The 21,964-nt window shown below is 35.3% G+C and overlaps 3 protein-coding genes across 3 annotated transcripts in view; 2 read left to right on the top strand and 1 right to left on the bottom strand.

Annotated features, from left to right (window-relative positions):
• The window catches only part of LOC137397054 (serine/threonine-protein kinase SMG1-like), a 44,357-nt gene extending 35,652 nt beyond the window's left edge, over positions 1 to 8,705 (top strand). Inside the window, exons 46-52 of the mRNA XM_068083363.1 lie at positions 533 to 608; positions 1,678 to 1,905; positions 4,809 to 4,987; positions 5,490 to 5,641; positions 6,343 to 6,402; positions 6,508 to 6,614; positions 8,233 to 8,705. Coding sequence (XP_067939464.1) covers positions 533 to 608; positions 1,678 to 1,905; positions 4,809 to 4,987; positions 5,490 to 5,641; positions 6,343 to 6,402; positions 6,508 to 6,614; positions 8,233 to 8,310 — 880 coding nt within the window. The 3' untranslated portion in view covers positions 8,311 to 8,705. The remainder of the gene's footprint in view (positions 1 to 532; positions 609 to 1,677; positions 1,906 to 4,808; positions 4,988 to 5,489; positions 5,642 to 6,342; positions 6,403 to 6,507; positions 6,615 to 8,232) is intronic.
• A 137-nt stretch (positions 8,706 to 8,842) lies between these two features.
• On the bottom strand, positions 8,843 to 11,446 carry LOC137387679 (splicing factor 3B subunit 6-like). The gene is made up of 4 exons (XM_068074204.1): positions 11,297 to 11,446; positions 9,589 to 9,707; positions 9,352 to 9,490; positions 8,843 to 9,190 (listed from the first exon to the last, which is right to left on the bottom strand). The coding sequence occupies exons 1-4, from the start codon at positions 11,321 to 11,323 to the stop codon at positions 9,095 to 9,097; spliced, it is 381 nt and encodes a 126-aa protein (XP_067930305.1). The 5' UTR covers positions 11,324 to 11,446; the 3' UTR covers positions 8,843 to 9,094.
• Positions 11,447 to 11,607: 161 nt separating this feature from the next.
• Positions 11,608 to 17,172, top strand: LOC137385909 (large ribosomal subunit protein uL30-like). Its single transcript, XM_068072517.1, has 5 exons — positions 11,608 to 11,664; positions 11,898 to 11,994; positions 13,406 to 13,572; positions 15,008 to 15,255; positions 16,906 to 17,172. The coding sequence occupies exons 1-5, from the start codon at positions 11,651 to 11,653 to the stop codon at positions 17,112 to 17,114; spliced, it is 735 nt and encodes a 244-aa protein (XP_067928618.1). The 5' UTR covers positions 11,608 to 11,650; the 3' UTR covers positions 17,115 to 17,172.
• Positions 17,173 to 21,964: the final 4,792 nt, after the last annotated feature.

Genomic DNA, 21,964 nt, shown 5'->3' with positions numbered 1-21,964 from the left:
CTACATATTTACATCAGCTCCAGTATATATGTTTGTGTATCAGCTACATATTTACATAATCCTGGCAATGCTCAGGATTTTTTTTCAGTTTCAACACAACTTCGTTCATGACAAAACTCTATGAATGCACTCATCGGGTACAATTATATTTAATACATGCAAAGACTATAAATTCTTGAATTTCTGATCAGATAAATCATGGTACTTTTATATGTAAAACAAAAGTTCTAAGATTGTGATTTGAGCTTGGCATTGCTTAAAGTAGGCCTGCTTTTACATGTCGCATAAACCATAGTGAGTCTGCTCTCATAACTCTTCCCTCATGTGAGAATCTTTTTAATGTTTCTGAACATCATTCTTGTATATGTATGTATACATATTACACATGTATATATGTATGTATATCTGCTTTAACTATGTACTTTTTCTACAAACGCATTACGTACATAATATGGGTATATATTTGTTTGTTTTTATGTGCGTGTTCATAATAGCTACAGTGGTTTCTAACTTGTGACTGTTCTGTCCATAGGTGTCTCGAAGTCTGTCAAACCTTGGAAACAGATGAACAGCTTTCCGAACAGCAGCGTATGATGATGTCACTCATGGTAAGAACCCATCGATCCTATATATTTTTGTTGACCTTCAGAGGGCGTAATTGCCGATTCATAATTTATCTTTGAGCGCAATGCCATCATTGGAATATTTTGCATTGCAGTTTTTTTGTTAAAACTACCAAGACTTGCCTCCCTTTTTATTTATAACTTGTTAACAGTTGTCAGAACTATAAATTAGCAACTAGATCAGTATCTTACAGAAAGCTCCTATCTTTAACCATGCATTTAGATGCCGATCATGAAATAAATTGTTGGTAGTCACTTTTACATTAGGATTCGTCAACTCCTACAAAGGAGGTGTAAGTTTATGTCGATATTTACCTACTCGTATCTCAACTTGTTGCTAGCTATCACAAAGCGGACCTTATTTGCTATTTGGTATAACCCGCCAAACTTTTTACCGATTTTCAATCAAAAATAAAGAGTGAATACTATAATCAAATAAATATGGGTAGTCGCATAGGGTGCTGTTGCCTGATAATTCCTTATTGTTGCTCCAGTGCGCCTTGATCACAACGAGATGTATCCAAGTCATTTTTCTAACAATACATGCAAGTAATACCGTTTGCTACTTTGAATACATAATTGTATAATTGCCATTCCGTAGGCACTTGTTTGTGTGTATATGCCTTTACCACCTTGTTGATAAATGATGTTTCACCAGTAATATTATGATAATTATAATATAATAAATTTTTTATCATAGCCACATGTCTTCAACAGTATTTATGACTTCCTGTTTCAGGTCTGAGCTGAGACAAACGGATAAAACTTTTATACTAATTTTATTCAAAAAATTAAGTATACATGTTATAGTCAATTAAATATAGTATATTAGACTTACCTTTTGACATTGTCAAAATATGTAAACCATAAAATGTATCAAGCAACTATGTTTTTGCAATGTGTTCAATATTTGATCGTTTTTTTCTTCAAGTCGACAAGTGATCGACAGTGAACCTGCGTTATCTGCTACTTTGAAATAAAAAGTTACATCTCCAAGGTATTGTACTTGTCTTTTGTTATTTGCAATAACTGAAGATAGTTTACCTTTCTTTAGAGCAAGACTGATCGTCAAAAAACTGGCAATGCCTTTCTTGGCAGAGCACACGATGCAGCGCAGTCGCATCTTTCGACTGTAACGTCCAAGATAAAAAATCTGAATAAATCAACTGCTCATGTGCTTGAGAAGTACCACAGTAGCGTGACCAGCCTTCAGCATGACACCCTCAATGCTCATCACAAGCTCATATCAGAAGTTAGAGCTGTGCTTAAGACTCTTGCCAAGGTTTGTACTATTTGTATCAGACATTTACACATTTCTGTTGTACTGGAGGTTTGAATATTGATGACACGATACAACAACGGGCACTGCTTGGCTGAAGGCCTAGCTTCAATTGAAATACCTAACAAATGCCAAGTATCAATCTGGTACCATGAAGCCTTGTTCAAACTGGACACCGCTCGAAGTGGTTTTTTAAACTTTTGGGAAGTTATATTCACATATCGTAAAACCTCTAATTTAACGCAACCTCTATTTAAAGGCTACCTGTATTTAACCGCCGCTATGAAAGAAGGGTTGAGAGGGCCACCCTCTATTTGAACGCCACCTTCATTTAACCGCTACTTTGACAATCTTTGATCTTTATGAACTCATAATATCGAATCAGCAGAAAAGAGTCCACAAATTTGTATTAAAAACGAATCGTTTACATCAACAACAATCAATTATCTCGTTATTCAACTCCAAAGCTTTTCATTTTTTTTTCATTAAAACTTTGAAAGCAACACCATAGAAATAATAATAATAATTGTCTCAGGCTAATAGTAGTTCGAAGTACATGTATTTAAAAACGGTTTACATTTACGTTGCTAGATGAATGATTAGTTTTAGGCCAAAGGTTACATTTAACGAGCGAAACCTTTATGCGTTGCATTTGTGATAAGTGCAACTCATAAAAGTTTTGCTCTGCCAAAAATTGTTTGGATGCTAATATCGACTAGTTCAAACGTGCAGGTATCGGACAACCAGAAGATGTTCATTCCATCGAAAGCAACAATCAGAATGCAGCTATCCGGGAAACGATGCAAATACTTTTGTTTTAAAAACATTCGTTTTTGTTTCTGCATGTAATACAAGTATGGTTCGTTTGTATCACCTGTTCATGAATATATGTTTGTAGCATTTGATAGATTATCACGATATAATTTATAATTTGCATATTCATAGCATATTATTTGATAGCATCATCGCGATAATCTGATCTTCCAATTGATCGACGCTCGTAACTCCTCATCTATTGCACATGAAAACCTGCAAACTGTAGCAAACATATCAATGGGTGCAATGAGCTTTTGAAAATGAAAAATGTCTTCAAATTTAGATTGAAATAGAAATTGAAAGCACTAGCGAATTGCAAAGCAGGACACGGGCTATAATGTCATCGCAGGTTAATTGCAAGCAATAGATATCAACTAGTAGAGCTATTTCTGTTTCTCAATGTCTATTTATTAAGAGATCTTTGACAAGTTGGAGGTGAGTTAGCAGATTTATTGCATCAAAAAGGTGTAATATTGCTCCATCGGAAAAAGAAGACAAAATATAGGCGACATCTGCTTCACCGTGCAAGGGCTAAATTTATCTTCCCAAAATTCTGATGAGCTATTTAAAAACTACAACGCCAACCTCTATTTGAACGCCACTTCCAATTGACTGCCACTAAAGAGAAAGGGTTGAAAAATAGAGCACCATGGCGTTCAATTAGAGGTTTTACAGTATGCGTGCTGGCTGGGATTTCTTCTGACCGATTATTATAGCAATAGGTTTTGGTGCAATACTTGAGTAGGTAAGGGTCATCAAAATGACTCGTTTTCCAGGATCAATTCTTTTTGCTCACAACCAGAACACACATTTACCTTGTCTAGATGTAGGTACAGTTGTGGCAAAATAGGCTGCTGCATGAACTTTATTGCTCAACTTAGCCAGCTGTGAGATTCAATAACAGAGAGACGTTTTTATGTTATGACTTATAAATATATAAATATTAATTTGTCAGGTGTGTGTGTGTGTGTGTGTGTGTGTGTGTGTGTGTGTGTGTGTGTGTGTGTGTGTGTGTGTGTGTGTGTGTGTTTTATTTCACCTTTAAAGATTACACAATTGAATTAATACTCGAGACAAAATATAATTAACCAATGCGTGAAAAATAACAATAAGTAAGAAATGATGATGGGGCCCATTGCGAAATGGCAAAGCCAGTGGTACGCGAGCCCGAGTCAGCAGCACAAAAACCAGACCGTAACACTCACTCTCCAGACTGGAGATGGTGCCTCAGTTCCACCTTATATTTACCGAGACATTTTATTGATCTTATTGAATTAGGTAGTCGATTCCACAGCGCAGGTGTTGCAAAGTTTGAGGATCGTTGACCGGCTAAAGTTAGATGATTAGGTACGGGAAGAGAAAGTAATTGATGACGAGTATTATAAAATGGTAGTGCTGGATCACATTTTGAGTAAATTACTGGTAGAGTAATTTACCTCACTGAGTAAATTCTATCAGTGAGGTGTACTCCTTCACTGATAGAATTTTGCATTCACACTTTCTTTCTCTCTCTTTCTCACTCACTCTCTTTCTCTCTCTATCTATCTCTCTTTCTCTCTCTATCTATCTCTCTTTCTCTTTCTGTCTCTCTGCGTGAACTGTTGAGTGTTGGTAAACTATGAAACAAGAAAAAATTAAATTGCTGAAATATTTGTATCTGTTCGTAAATGCAATTTGAAACAATCAAAATTGTTAAAATACATGATGTGTTAGCAAATGCAATATAGCTCCACCTAAGTGATACTGTCAACCATGACAGTTCACATCGGTCAAGTAAGGTGGGCAAGTTGAACCGAGTCAAACCGTGCCGTAGGCATCCTAGGTTTTTACAGCAATATTCAGATACATATCCTGTTGGCTTCCTGCTTGTTTTGCGAGTGTACATTGACTCATGTACACTCATGTACACTCATGTACACTCATGTACACTCATGTACATTGACTATGTGCATGAGTGTAAATCATGTTTATAGAATTAATTTTTCTACAACACTTAGCAAAAAAACTATGTGAAGTATCTGGTATACTTTTTCGGCACATTGATGGGTAAATGGCATGTTTAGATACTACCATCTTCTTTCTGCTCGCAGGAGGAGATGGAGGACCCTGGTCAACTAGGCTCTAGAGTACAAGACTACCTGCGCGACTACAAACTCTTTTCTGAAAAGCTCTCCTTGGCCATCAAGATGGCTTCTCAAGAAAAACTGACAGAGCAGTTAAGAAGCGATGTTGCTGCAGCCATTTCTGATTTGGATGATGACATTGAGAGGTATGTATCACATTGACACTGAGTGTGGTGAATGATGTTCATATTCAGGTGTGTATGATGTTCATATTCGGGTTTATATGATATCCATATTCAAAAATCTTTATGTTCCTATTCATAGGTGTGAATGGTGTTCATATTCAGATGTGCGTTTTATGTTCATATTCAGACGTGTGTTTTATGTTCATATTCAGAGGTGTGTTTTATGTTCATATTCAGAGATGTGTTTTATGTTCATATTAAGGGGCGTTTATGATGTTCATATCCAGTGGCGTGTTTGATGTTGGTATCGAGAACTATGTATGATGTTGGTATTGAGAGGTGTGTCTAGTGTTGATTGGCCAATTGATGTCTTCTGTGCTCTGCCAACATATCCACTCAAACTTGTTTTACATTGTAAACAAAACTGTAAGTTTAGAATTGTTATCATTCTGTTATATCCTTCGAAGGATTATCTTTTAAAGTTACCACTAGTTTTCCTTGATGATTTGATTACACATTTCAGCATATTCACAAGACTTATCGAGTTAGCCAAGCCCTTGGCAGCAGTTGAGGATGTGACACAAAATGCCGATGTAAATTCTACCAATGCTGTTGAGGGTCTCAGCAATGCAGAAGCAGCACCTCCAACCGCTGTTCACATGTCATCAGCTCATGGTAAGAAAAATATTATCAGGTTCATTTCAATTCAATAAATTATGGAAAAAGTGAAGCTCGAGTTTGTATTGTTTAATGTTCAACTCTTTCGCTACCAAATTAACAAGTTAACTCGGTTTGATATAATAGAGGTTTTACCTTGGTATAAAAATGCCACAAATGCCGTGCGGATATACTGCTCAGATACTTTTTTGGCCATTCTCGTAAAGATCGTGAGCGTGTTGGAGTCGGATGAATTATCAATATTATTGTAGTTTACGGCATTGTTATTACTGATCAAAATAATTACTCTCAGTAGTACTATTGTCCAATAAAAATTGCCCAAAGTTCATAGATTTATAATTAGTGAAACTTCCTAGCTGTAATGCATCTCTGGTAATTGCTGTAATCGCTGTAATGCATATAGTTAATAACACCTCTGGTTATCGCTAAGAAAAATTGCGATAAAAGATAAGTTTTTGCAAAGTGAAACTACTCTCAGGATGGGTTGTAGACATACTTTCTATTGGCTCAACGCATGCTGATAATAGCGTTTTTTCGTTTAAGTACGTATATGATAGGGTAATTAATCAATTACTCACTAATCAGAAACGATTTGTACAAAGCCTGCTAAAGCCACAAGCTCTGTGCTGAGCCGTGTGAGCTCTGTGTGGTAGCGAAAGAGTTAATACTAATGCATAAGTGATATTCTATTTTAATAGCTACGGTAACTTCAGGAAGTCAAGCAGAAAAGAAGCAAAGGGACCCCAAGACCGGCAAAGGTATGTCACATCATAACTTCTCTTAATTTGGATTTCTTCTATTTTCTATCCTACCAAAGGATTATCTGTGCTCCAATATAAAACTGTTTCTTTCTCCTTTCATAGCTGTGCAGGAAAGAAACTCATATGCTGTTAGTGTGTGGCGACGCGTGAAAATGAAACTAGATGGCAGGGAGTTGGACCCCAACAAGAAAATGTCTGTTACTGATCAGGTCAGTGAACCTCGCTTTTTGTCATTGTGCCAAAGCATAAGCTCCGCATAATGAAATGCACGAATTTATTGAGTCCTGGCTGCAGTAAATGATGTACTCATGGACATTTAAGAGGTTTTTGTTTGAATGAAAAAGACACATTCTTTCAACTTTAATATTTTAACTTTTCCTTCTTTTTTGATGCGGCAACTTTTTTAGCTGAAAGCTATTTTATATAAACTTGTAAGTGGGCTGGATATGCAGGCTCTCCAAGTTTCTCCGGTTGCTGAATTTGTTAAAGCTGACCAACAGCTGATTGATAAGCCGAGATCAGAGCTAATGTGAATTTATAATTATAATGTATGGGTAGAAAGGGGAATAAACTAAACATGGCCAAATATTTTAACCTTAGAAAAATCCCTTTAGGTAATTCGTAGGACTTCTACATTCATACAGATACATAGCCTAAGCATTGCTAGCCAAGTGTAAGTCAAGTAGGGGCAACACAACTTAACCCTATATTGATAAAACTTAGGAAGCGTTTAGCCAACGTTTTAATACTTTACACAATGGAGCAATGCAGTGAGGCTTCAGATCAGGCAATTCTGCTGATTTTGCTGTCTGCCTCTTACAATATGCTAGCATCTGGTGTTATTACGAATATAGCACAATTGGTCTGCAAGCGCGTACGTGTTCATGCAGTCATACATAACCTACATGCAGGTCATATCCTTACTGTAACAGTTCTAAGGTTGCCGCCATCATATCTTTACTTGTAATTTTTACTGTTATTATTACTCATTTGTTTGCAGTGTATGGCCGTTTATTTCTAACTTTTGTAACTATGCCAAAAAATAGGTATTGTTTCTTCATTTCTTTGTGTAAAGCTTTTTAATATCAGAGGCAATATGTAACTCAAAGAGCAGCCACTAGTCTTTTTAATTTCCTGACAGATAAAAAGTGATATGCTCAAGCGCAACTATACCACATGCACATTTATCTCTGAACTCTGCTTAACTCTCTAATGTGCTGATTAAATAAAATAACACTTGTAGCCAAATATACTGTATGTGCTTGAAATATACAAATGTACATGTTTATATGGAAATTTCTTGCGTAATCGCTGTTCTACAAATATCTGTAAATTTTAAGCAATACATGAGCCACATATAAGAACACGTAGACAACAGTCAGACAAAATAGTTGGCGAAATTATTGGTTTTGAGTAATCCTGAAGGCTGATTTCTTTAATATGTGTTACAATACATGATATTATGGCAGATGCCTTGAACTTGTGCACATTTTCATTTAGTTATATTATCAATTTTTAGAATACATTTTCTCAAAAGTAGGGATACGATTATTTGTTTAAATATATATCATAGAAATATGAAATTTTGGAAGATAAAATGAAGTTTCCTTTTTCTTAAAGCAGTGCTCTCTATGGCTGAAAGCAAAATGGTATACCGGTGTTTCCGTATATCACACCGCACCTGTTTCTTAGGACTTTCCTCTTTTATCTATTCATCGCTAATTGCAAGCCAAGTGATGACCTTCTTTCTGGAAGTCGCAGCAAACATTTGTCCTTGCAGGTGAGCTATATAATTGTGGAAGATGTAGCAAATATTTGTCCTTGCAGGTGAGCTATATAATTGTGGAAGCAACAAACATAAAGAATCTGTCACAGATGTATGAAGGGTGGACATCATGGGTTTGAACAAGAGTGCAGACTGCGGATATGCACTAAGACATCGGATGTTGCAGTATGACAACGTTTGCGTGATGAGTTCCGACATGGCGTACGCGAAACATGCCACGGACATTATTATCGGTATGCTAGATATGATTTTGAGCTACTCCAATGTACAATGGCCATGGGCATGATTTCAACTGATGTATGGCTAGAACTAGGGACAGAACCTACAGGCGGAAGTTATTGGAACACAGTTCTTAGAATTACAATAGGGCGCAGGTTGTTGCGTTCCATATTATTTGTTTACTTACGACGATTGTATTCATCATGCAACACAGAAACCACCATCAGCACAATTGACGGCAAACCACAAATTTCAATCTTTTCCGCTGGGAAAGCGTTGATATTATTACAAACATCAAAGAGTCCAATTATACTAGATGAATACCATGGAGTGCAATGAGTGCTGCCCTCAACACAATTTGTCTTCACGGATTTAATCGGTATTTCTCAGCACGAGTGGTGTGTTTTGCTTTTGATTATTCAAAGAGCTAGATGACACTTGAAGTAAACAGTATATTGTAATAGTACGAAAAATTCTGTGAAATTCACAAAGAAAAATGTGTGTATTCACTAAATGAAAGATTAAATAGCATTGCCATTATTATTATTCAGTCTTAGAATATATTGTCATTTCTTGCATTGTTGTTAGCGTGAATTTCCTTTTTAAACATTTGATGTAATAAACAAATAAGAATACCTCTGCGTTATATACAAACTCTATGATCACAAATGTGCGTGAAAATGTTCATTTTTTGCTGTGATCCGGCGTAGTTAACCCGTATTTTTGCTTGACATCATTGAGTTCGTCTCTCTTCTTTTCAACATCTGTCTTCTTAAATTGCTAGAAAGGTGGAATAAAAAATTTTGATGAGTGAACAAAAAGAATGAAAGTAAGTCATACAATTTGCAACTATCTTCAGACATTTTCAGACAAATATAATCATGCCAGAACTGATATAGTGGTATCAGCCTGCAAACAAAATGTTTTTCACTAATACTGACCTTATTAGGCTGATAGTAGAGTACCACCAAGTACCTATTACACACATTAAACCCAGACAAATGATCACAGGCATTTTTGGCGTCAAATATATCTTCATATACAACATATGCTGTTCCTTTGGTTTCTGTAGTAGTACCCCTGAAATAGGATTACGTAGTATAACTCTTCTTTTTCGAAAAGCTGTTTGCGTATATTGTCAGGTAGCAACAGCTAACAATTGTGGAAAGAAAACTTACACCCTGATTTGTCTTATTGCACCATATTTTCCAAAAATGTCATACATTTCCTCATTTGTGATTCTGTAAGGTAGATTCTTGATGTACAGTATTCGGTTCACCTCTGGAGGTAGTCGCACCTACAAAGAAAAGTCATACCTTAGCAAGAACACAAATGCTATTTTATCAACACGAAGAATTTTAACCATGCAAGCTCATCAATTAACTTAAGCAATCCGATTCTAATGATGACTTCAAATGAGGAAAAAATGTCTTCCAGTTTAATCGAATAAACAAAATGTGACAGACTCACCTCTGTCAAAGAATACCAGACAAAAATGTTATCAGAAAAAGCTCTAAACTGACAGTTGGTTTAGAACTAGATTAGCTAAGGATAAGCGGAAAAATAGTCCTTGCTAATACCTGACACCAACAAAAAAAAAGGTGCCTCTGTTGCAACAGGTGAAAAATTTATAATGGAACTTTTGAACAGATTGGTAATAAGCAACTACAAAGCTTCACCTCACCAGAACAGTTTTAACATAAAGCAATATATTGAACAAGCAATCACCATTAATACGTGAAGTGTAAACATTAAACAGTGAGAGGTAATGTAACTGCCTGCCACTTGCCATTAGCCTGACACATTGCCAATGGCTAATTTGAGTAAGCTAGTACAATTCGAATTGCGAAACTTAGTATTAAGAGCCGTAAGAGCAAGCTTTAGTGACGTTGCATAACGCAGAGTGCTATGAGTATTTTAACCCACAAAATGACTCGTATTGCCCAATGAATCATTGCATTTTATGTAGCTTAATTGGTTAGTTTATTTTTGCACTATGGATTTGTCATTGGCACGCACTGACAAATCCACTATATATATATATATCCATTGACTATATAAATATATATATACACATAGGCCCTATATATATCTACATATCTATATGTATATATATAGTCAGATATAGTGTTGGCAGACAAGGAAAACAAGAAGGCTACTATAAGAGATATAGCAGTACCCAATCACTACAATAGAGCCAGAAAAGTAAAAGTGGAAAAATATCTCCCTCTTGCAACTCAAGTGAGCTGCAGAACTGCGCTATTGAGAACAGCTAAGATCTTGAGGCGAGTGTTCAAACTCCCAGGTATCTGGTAGGAGACCCGAGTTAGAGCAGAAATTACCACCCATATGGGTTAACCAGGATGAGGAAACAATTTATATATATATATATAATTTGTAATATCTATATGTATAAATTGCGTATATATATCTATATATGTCCTGTATATTATAATTCCTGTTGCTTGATAAATAATCAAATTCCACAGCTCTTTTTCGTAGAAAATTGAAATATGTTTGTGTCTTGACAGTTGACAAGCCATTTCTCGTTTAGTTCTCGATAAAAATTTTGCTCAGTTTCACAAAAATCTAGTTGTTAAGTATTAGTCGATGATTTCAGCAGACGTATTCGTTTTTTTTTAAATTATGGTAGTTAAAATTAATTATGTATAAGAATTGACGCATTGAAATCAGTTACAACTAATCAATTGTAGTTAGGCATAACATAGGCACACAAACCTATAAAATGCTGATTGCACTCATATTGAAGCATCACTAGTCAGCTGAAAGTATGGTCTCTTTAATTTTTACATGATTAAGTTGTCTTCTGATTGTGGTTCAGACGGGAGACCAGACACGACTGGAAAACTACCATGCCGTACTTACATTGTTAGACTTTTTACTCAGAGCCATATTGTATCTAGCAGGCCAATAGAGATGAACGAAATTACGTATAAATTGTAATATAAACTATGATTGATTATACGCTAATGCAGTATGGCTGTTGTGAGATAGAGTTGTTGGAACGACAATATCCCGAAGATATGTATACTCTCAATTAGCCAAAAAATATTGCAAAAAATAAGAAAATTTTTATGATAATTTTTTTTAAATGTACAATTAAAAAAATAATTGATTCAAAAATAAAAACTCAAAACTTCAATTGCGGACAATTACCCGAACGTTATTTACATTTCAGCCTTAAAACTAAGTCCTTTTCCGTTTTGACGCGATTGAATAATGGCGCCTGTTAGGTAAGTCTTAAATGTAATCCTTTTCAATCCCTTTCGTAGATGGCTTGTGTTCAATTAAAAACACAGTTTTAGCGCCTTTGGTTTAAGCTTCGTAAATTATGGAGTGTTGTCAACATTTTGCTCTCGTAATGAAGGAAATAACTTCATAGTTCATGTGTAAACAGTTCGTTAAATAATAATTATGGAAAAACATTTTTGGTATATTGTGTATGTAGACATCTTGTAACTTACAGTAAGCGCCCTTCTGTGCCCGAAACACTTGCAAAGAGAAAAAAGCAGGCAGAGGAGTATAAAGCCAAGCTCGCTCAAGCCACTTATCTTCGTAACAAGGTAAAGCCGCTGATTATTGGGTTCTTAACCAAACATTGCTTTGAAGTTTATTAAATTATTAGTTGTGCTCACTGGAAGGAAACTTTTATGAGAGGCTTTCTGCGATGCGAAATTCTCTTTAAGATATGTAGTCCAAAATGAATATATATGTCGCAATGTTTCTATGAGTGTTACATGATTATTATGAATATTTATATAGGATTGCAAACCAAGTATGGTATAACCAAGTATAGAACAACTAAGCTGAAATAATCCTAGATGACTAGAAAACAAGAGTATTTGGATTAAAGGCACTTATATAGGCATTTAAGAATTATTCTTTGAACAAAATGAGTATTAAAAATTATTACAATATAAGAAAAGTTTTAAGAAAGAAGAGACCGCTGGTCAGAGTTCTGACCCTGAGTCAGACATCTAAAGTTTTTGCGTCCGCTGAAGTCTGCATTTTAAATACTTAAGTAGCACTTGTTTCTAGATGTTTGCTATGCTGATAATCAAAGTGATATTCGAAAGTTTCATGTTATTCTGAGTGTAGCGACAGCAACCAGTGAAAAAGGTTTTTTGACTCATTGACTGGTCTTTAGATACTCTGGTCTGGCAATTGTTATAGTATGCTTTGTAATTACTTGCTTCAATTTTTTTCAGACGATCATGTGTTCATTGAATTTTAAATGATCGCGATTTTATATACTATTATTTGTAAAGTTAGAAACAATAGTTTGTCATTGTAAGACCTCCGAGTTTTGTTTGTGTTCATCATAAATACAGCTCAAATTTTAAATGAGGAACTCGTCAAGTCTATTTTCAACTTCCCTATATAACATTAGTTGTATAACATGTGATGGTCATTTCTTTAGTCCGGTGTAGTCATTAACTTGAAATTTTCTTTACGCGCCTCTCATCATTTTCTCTACATGTGTGGTAACATTATTAAATAGATGATCAGCAAACAAATCCAACAACATGTTTAGTTTACACTTAATTAGTTTATTAAAGTTATAGGGCAATAGTTCAATTATCGTGGTCAAAAATACATAACATTATTGATTAGGATCTTGAGCAATAGCTGTTGACAATGTATGTGCTGACAATGTATGTGCGTGGATACGCTTGTTAAGTGTACTTGATTCTGTGAGCACATCTCAGTCACTACACAAAAATTTGTAAATTTTGTACAATATAATTTGATTGCCTCACGTGTACCTAATCATGTACCTCATGGGGGACAAGACTCTAAAAGCGTACTCAGTGTTGGATATGCATGACAGTTTCCTGGGATAAATGCCTGGGTTCTGTGTTATGCTAGATCAAATGTGACATTACCAAGGTGTGGCAGGTTGGTAGATTGACGCATCACGAATGCTCACATACAACATTGTATTGCCTAATAGAACCCGTGATATATTAATAGGCGAAGAAGGCTAAGCGTCAAGAAATCTTTAAGCGGGCTGAGGCATACGCAAAAGAGTATGCAACTGCTGAAAGAGAACTAATCAAGAACAAAAGAGATGCTCGTCGCGCTAAGAACTTTTTTGTACCTGCTCAACCCAAGGTTGCTTTTGTGATAAGAATCAGAGGGTGAGTATTTTATATCAGTATTTGTCCATTCTTTAAAGGTTGACTTGCAACAAAATTCACATTACAATTATTTGGTATCAATAGATTCACTATGTCTTACTCCGCTGTGTTGTAGGTGCAAAATATGTGGGAATGTGATTAAAAGCTCATAAATGAACAGTTAATCGTCGTCATCACGAGACCGCCATAAATTGGAACCTTTTTCCAAAACGGCTCAATTGGGACGTAGTTGTACAAGATGGTTTCTGTTTACACTTTCATGCAACATCATTCGTCGAAATATTTTTACAAATATACTTCACGCATTCAATAAAACCACGTCTATTTTCTTACACGTCTATTTCATCATCATTGTAATGCTGTCACTTCCAGCACGGATATCTTATTACCTACCATGAAAATTCGTTTAATTTTTTAACCTTAGCTCGAAGGAGTACATATCATCGTCTGATAAACATGGTGAGTCTGTTGGTCACCTGTGATAGTCGAAAAATGTCGCAGAACTTATTCGCATTGTTTGGCAGGAAGTATAGGTCACATGATCAGATTATGATTAGACCAAGCCGGAATAAAACTGTAAAGTAGCGAGCATCTATATTTGATATGGGGTCTTCGGTTAAACCCGAAAAGTTTGTCATAAACTAATGCTATGAGAAGTTTTTATTGAGCCTTTTATTGGCTTTTCAATTTACGTGAGAACATCACTTGACAAAACAATAACCAAATGTAATGACATGACATCAGAGAAATAAAGTTATGGTGGCGATTAACTGTTCGTTTTTGAGCTGGTAATCACATTTCCACATATTTTGCACCTACAACACAGCAGAGTAAGACATGGTGAATCTTTTGATACCAAATGACTGTAATGTGAATTTTGTTGCAAGTCAACCTTTAAAATAACAATACAAGACATAACCAATTTTTTGTAGTTGGTCACTATTTCAGGAGCCTTAGTGTTCCCTGTGCATACTCTAGAGGGCTATGCATAATGAAAAGTCAGCCATAGAATTCGCTGTGATGAGCAATCGTTTAGTCCTACGCATGCGTAAAATCTTAAGGTGTTCTCCACACGCTTGTTTTGCAAGGTAGATCCAACTCGTATAACTGGATGGCCTGCAAATAAAAACAAAACATTTGTAGCTTTCGACCAAGATTTTTTTATTGTAACCCAAAAACATCAACATTTATATTTCAAAGAATCTCTGGTCGCACCTTTGGCTTATATATGCGATTTCTGATCTTATTTGTTGTCAAACTCCGTTATCATGCACTATAATAAAGACAAAATACGAACTCTATCGCACACTTATTGAAGCACCCTCACCTGAGATCCGCTACACTCAGGTTTTAGAATACTTTGTAGTTATTGTGGTTTTCTATCAATAGATGCACCAATCGATCTCTTTCAATTAATATTAACTAATGCTTGTAGAATCAATGGTGTCCCTCCCAAACCAAAGAAAGTTATGCAGCTTTTCCGACTTAGGCAAATAAATAATGGTGTGTTTGTGAAATTGAACAAAGCCACCATTAATATGCTTCGCATTGCTGAGCCATATATCACTTGGGGATACCCTAACCTAAAGTCGGTACGTGATTTGCTGTACAAGAGGGGGTATGGGCGCATTGACAACAGACGGATTGCTCTGACTGACAATAACATCATCGAAGACAAATTAAGTAAGTAGCCAGCATGACATATTCTAGTCTTCCTTTTTGTCAGTAGTTGTGATGTAAGCTAAATTGTTCAACATTTCGAATGGTTTGTTTGTTCTAAAAAAACATTTTACCATTGATAGATCTGTGACATAATCTAAACCCCAATGGTTGTGGCACTTTGTTGTATGTATCAAATGTCACCTGTAATGTAATTGCTTATTTTTTAAATAGTTAACGACTTGACTCATTAATGCTCACAATAACATTTATAGAATTTATCATTTATCGCAACATCCTTTGGGAAACTGTCTGAAGACAAACGATATTCACTTTTAAATTCTTCAGAAATGTTAATCCTTAAATCAATTGGTGGATTATTGAACATTGTTTAATTGCTAACATCTGGCTTGTGTGAGCCCATGGTTTCAGTGAGATTCTATGCATTTGCTATGCAATAGCCCATTGATTGCTTTTTTCTTTCATCAAGAAGACATTTAAAGCCCCATTTAAAACAATAGCCGATGCTACCCATGAATTATGTCTTTAAATATTCGCTAAGTGTTTTTGTGTATTTGTAACGTGAATATCTAATCTTAGTGGGTGTGTACTTTTTTTCTTGTGTATACTTCAACAAAACAGTGCGTAATGAAAAGTTTGCTTTAAAAAACTCAGATACATTGCCAAGCAAAGAAATCAACTGCATGCAAAGTTTGAGCAAGCTCTTGTAGTATTTCATGTTTTTTCAATGTCATGTCTTGACTGAAGTTATCATTTCAAATTACATGTATTGCGCATGTTGAACAGCTTGGTATTTGCAGCAACAGCGCCTTGTTTATTCAATTAAACTGGAAGACATTTTTTCATGCTGCAGCTTGGTATTTGCATTATTTGTTGTTAATACTTGTTGTTAATCCAATGAAATTTGAATCAAGCCACGTTGGCATTTTCTATCATAACGGGAATATCATTCAAAAGAAATTCAATTCTAACCAATTATAGGCTAGTTTCAGCTTTGCTGTTAATCAAAAGTTGCTCTGAATTTGTGTACGATTTGTACCCCTTTATTAGCTAATGTACACACAGCCTAACACTGTTGTAGCGCTTAAAAATGCAAAGTCATCAGGGTTTTCAGTAAATGAATATACTTCTATAATTAGCATACTAGTAAGAAAATAATTTGACATATGACCCAGCATGTGTCAAACTTCTCCAAGTCTGTGTAACTCATTTTATTACTATTCTAGATAGTTTTAATGCAATTAATAATAGCAAGATTATTCTAGTGTCACTCCATTTGTTGTATGCTCAAGTCTTAATGGCACAACAGCAATACGTGCAAGTTTACAAATAATATCAATTTTATTAAAGTTTTGTGTAACCCATGAAGTACATGTAGTTTGAAATCTTTTCGAATAAAATAGATGGTGAGGTAACTACAATCGGAAAAGTGTGGCCTTTTTGTTGTGGTTCCATTCCTGCGGGGCCATGACCACTAATGCAAGGTTGAGTTTGTTGGTAAAATGCAAATTCTTTTCGGTGCCAAAGTTATAAAATAGTTTATGCATTAAATCTAAAGGTAGATAGACTACAACATAAAAGCACATAAATTAGTTGTTTGCATTTGTTCATATTTCTGCACGCAAATGTTTTTACCAACTTGGAATTTTTCAGGTCGATGCAATATTAAGTGCATGGAAGATCTGGTGCACGAACTGATCACCGTGGGCCCTTTCTTCAAGAGAGCTAACAAATTCTTGTGGCACTTCAAGCTCAACACTCCAAATGGTGGATGGAGAAAAAAAGCCAACCATTTCGTTGATGGTGGGGATTTTGGTTGTCGTGATGATATGATCAACCCATTGTTACGGAAAATGATATAATCAGTTTGTTGTACCATTCTTTGTCAGAAAGGTTTAATAAAGCAGTTGTATAAATCTGCCCACTGTTCACCCATCCACAAGTCAACATTCAGTGTCTCCAGCCAATGATTGCTGTGCAGCCCTTTTGTACCGCTGTGGATCCATGTCCAAAAAGCATGAGGCTCGGCATTGATGGTGGAGGTGCTGGTGCACTGATTTGTCGTAATCATTTTGAGAGTCTTGTATGAAATTAGAAAGTTCGGGATGTGAATTATTTGAACCTTATAGCATTCTAATTTTGTCTATACATTAGACATTGCTACAACGTAAACGATCTGTTCTACGGTTATGTTTTAGAGATTTTACATTACTCGAACAGTTAAACAGATCTTCCCAAACTTAGCAAGGTGTTCCTGCAAAACTTTTTTTTAATTTGGTGACTACAATTACTTTAGGTAAAAGATTCTAGGTTATAGTGAATGATAGCTTTTTACTATACTCCAACTCGTGACATCAGTTCGGTAGACCGACACTAACTCTTAAACCAAATGATTGTACATCCTTTTTGGTTATTATCTGCTTTATTGACCCATCTGACAATTTCTCACATCGAAATTGACTGCCAGCTTGAGTTTAGATATTGGCATTACAATATTATAGAGATACAGTGTGACCTCGGTTCTCGAACAAAGTTCCAGATTGATTGAAAACCGAGTTCGAGATCCAAACAGATTTTGCCATTGAAATTAATATACAGTGAAACTCGGATAGCTCGAACGGATTTGTTTGGTCCGTTCCCACGCAATGATAAATTGCTTTAGATAATTCGACTTTAACTTCATTAACTTGAGCAGTTTTTCGCCCAATGGCTACCGAGACGGTTGTTATCGCTTTAGAATGTCACTTTATTCCAAGCAATTTAGATCATCATCAACTTTTAGTAGTTCTTAGGCTTCACTATTACCAATATCGGCAATATATTTTTGTTAACAATTTTTTTCAAGGTTTGCAAAAAATCAAATTTTACCAAACATTCGAATTGTCTTTTCTCTGAGCTTTTCAACCGTTAACACGTTTTGCCTGTTTTGATCTAAAAACATCCTGGCAGTCACATCTAAAAAACAAATCTCAAGTAATAGGAAAATATTTATGTTTTCTGATAAAAATTGTTAAAACATTAAAAGAGAGGCGAGGCCATTTAACTTGCATCAGGCAATCTGCTTTTGATTTATATATAGTTTGCATATATACACACGTATCTACTGATAAATACATAAACTTGTTCCAGTGCTCTCATAACTTGAACGCTTTGATAACTCGAACGCTTTCTTTCATTCCCTTGAAGTTTGAGTTAGCCGAGTTTCACTGTGTGTAAGTTTTAATCCGTTCCGAGTCGATTTAACAGTTTCGGTGAAGTATTTTTTAATATTTTGCACCATAAACTAATGTATAATATAAATAAAACTGGTAGATATAGAACGTGTTCAACTTTGATAAAAGATTTTCTGAGGATGAGAAAAGGCAACATTTTGTATGCTGTGCTCTTAACATCTAAAACATTGAAGATTACAATACAAAAAATTGCAGATAATGAAATGGCTGAAAAATGTAACATATCAGTAAGATCAAAAAAACGTGAAATATGATCAGCAATGGCACGATTATTTCACATCTTTGAAGAACAATCCTTTTCCAAAACCGTTTGGGGTTACTCAACTGGAGGAGTTGTCCCTAGAAAATCTCTTCAATAGAGGCGACGTCCTCCCAGATGGCTCTTTTTTGTGAAGAATTAATGGCGCAAAGCTTGTCTTTGTTTTGGAAAACCTGACGAAAGTGGTTTATAACACCTTCGTTAAAAGTTGACTTGCAACAAAATTCACATTACAGTTATTTGGTATCAAAAGATTCACTATGTCTTTGCTGAGTTGTAGATGCAAAATGTGTAGAAATGTGATTACAAGCTTTTAAAAGCTAAAAAACAAACAGTTAATCGCAGCCACACAGGGCCGCCGTAGTTTGGAATCTCTTTCTAAACTGGCTCAAACTGGATGTAGTTGTACAAGATAGCTTGTGTTTACATTTTTACGCAACCTCATTCGTCGAAATATAAATATATATTTCACAAATATACTTCACGCATTCAATAAAACCATGTCTGTTGTTCTTACGTGTCTATTTTATCGTCATTGTAATGCTGTCACTTTCAGTGCTGAAATCCTATAACCTACCGTAAAAATTTGTTTAATTATTCAATTTTAGTTTGAAGGAGTACATATCATTGTCTGATAAACATGATGAGCCTGTTGGTCACCTGTGATACTGAAAAATGCTGCAGAAATTATTCATTAAGTATGGGTCACATGATCAGATTACCACAGATATTTGGTAATTTAATATTAGACCAAGCTAATACAAAGCTGTAAAGTAGCAAGCATCTATATTTGGTACCGGTCTTCCGTAAAATTTGAAGTGTTGGTCGTAAACTAGTGCTATGAAATGTTTTATATTGAGCCTTTTGTTGGGCTTTCAATTCACCTGAGAACATCATGTGACAAAACAATAACCAAATGTAATGACTACATCAGAAAAATAAACTGATTCCTGTCTACGGCGGCTTTTACGAGCTTGTAATCACATTTCCACATATTTTGCGCCTTTATCAGAGTAAGACATGGTGAATCTTGTGATACCAAATAACTGCAATGTGAACTTTGTTGCAAGTCAACCTTTAAACTTAGAACTATGCTGTTCCGAACCTTTAGTTCAAATGCGCGTGTCGAGGTCCGAGACGAACAAATCTCAAATTTTTTGGTCGAGAACCGAAGATCCATTGTATATATAGACAATAGATATAACATAGATTAGAGTTGCCCCGATTTTGATATCGGTATCTGTGCTGATATATAGGTGTTAATATCGGTATCGGCCGATCTTTTCTTAAAAAATCGGAAACTTCAGATACCTTTTACATATCAGCTGTTTAGCAGAAACCTGTATTTTAGTCTGCTACTTTAATAAAAAATCATCAGCTGCGAGTTCCTTGCTTTTACCTAATGAATTCCGGACCTATCACACAATCTATTTCATGACTATAGCCTAATAAACATCCACACAGCTGAGCAATATTTTGGCTTTAGTCAGGACGTAATCACAAAGTGCGGTATTTCCCAATTACAATGATATGATTTATTGCAGCCAATCACGAACAATAGAACCATAATGAGAAACAAGAATGCGTGTAATGTTTCTATTTACTAGCATTGCGAAAGTAATTTGAGCAATCGATGCATAAAGTTATCTCTCTTGATCTTGACGATATGCTGTATCGTTTGTATCGCATAAAATAACCTCTGGCTTATCGGTGTTTAGCCTGTCCTCCAAAGTCTGTCGCAAGCGAGTCCTTCAGTATGACTGGCTACATCAATAGTGATAGAAGATAAAGACGTCTCACTGAGATAATTGAATCACTAATTAAAAAACGCATTTATTTGCTCTAGACTTGTACAGGCGCAGCATTTCGTTCAGCAGTAGAAGAAAGACTTCATTATCACAGAGAAAGCTGTACCACTAACAGTAATTACCATTATTAATGACATATTTCAAGAAACATGGACTGGTTTGTTATTAGATGCACGGTATGTCTGTATGTGAATATATATACATGTATATCTTTTTTTCATAAATACATCAATATTTATATTTTTTGCATTATATTTATATTTGCATAATACAATTACCAATAATCTATGCAACACAAAAGAATCTGAATCGGATTATTTTTCAATATGAATCGGTATCTGAATCGGCTGGTGAAATTAGAATAGGGGCATCTCTAATATACATTAGACATTTCTATTAAATTTCCCTTAGGATGTGTGTTTTGTATCCAGTTTTGTAGGTCATATGTTTGTAACCACTAAATACTTTGAAGGTTTACTTGCAACAAAATTCACATTACAGTTATTGGGTATCAAAAGTTACCATGTCTTAGTCTGCTGTGTTGCAGGTGCAAAATATGTGGAAATGTGGTTACAAGCTCTTAAAAGTTCAAAAACAATTAAATTGTAGCCATCAGGAAAATGTTGTAGGTTGGAATCCTTTTTCAAAAAGGCTCAAATGGGACGTTGTTGAATACGACGGCTTCTGTTTGCACTTTCATGCAACTTCATACGTCGAAATGTTCACAGATATATTTCTCTCGTAATCAATAAGTTGTCCTTCGCGTTTATTTCATCATCGTAATGCTGTCATAATGAGCACTGATATCTCAAAACCCACCATAAACAACTGTTAATTTTTTAACCATGACTTGAAGGAGTGCATATCATCCTTAGATAAACGTGAATAGCCTGTTGGTCCCTTGTGATAGTCGAAATATGTTGTCGAATATGTAAATATGTATATAAAATTTTGATGGTTCTCACCAGGAAGGTTTGCCTTAGATAATTACCATGGGTTTATGCCCCCTTTACCCAGAATGAAGTAGTATCTATTAGTTACATGTCAACCTAGTTTGATGTAATAGATGGTCAGATGTGTGGTCAAAACAGAGATTAAGTAACTGTGCAATTGTTCATAAATGCTCGAGTAATCGATTAGTTGCTTTGTCTGTCTTGCAATATGAATGTCACAAGTTGGAGTATCGTCGAAGGATATCTTTTATATAACCTTAGATCCCCTAGAGACAGATAGATGAAAAGCGAGTATTATTTAATGAAAATATATTGTTTTAGACGTGAATTATTTGCTATGTGGCAAAAATGAATTGTATAAACTATAAATTATTCTATTATTTGCAATGGGTTTTGATGTAAATGTGCCAGACTGGCCCAAAATGACATAGGCAAAGCTGCTTATCTTTCCCTCATATG

The sequence above is a fragment of the Watersipora subatra genome, chromosome 1 (genome assembly GCF_963576615.1).
Source record: "Watersipora subatra chromosome 1, tzWatSuba1.1, whole genome shotgun sequence".
NCBI lineage: Eukaryota > Metazoa > Bryozoa > Gymnolaemata > Cheilostomatida > Watersiporidae > Watersipora > Watersipora subatra.
Note: the sequence above shows the minus strand (reverse complement) of the source record. Positions and strands in the feature narration are given on the sequence as shown.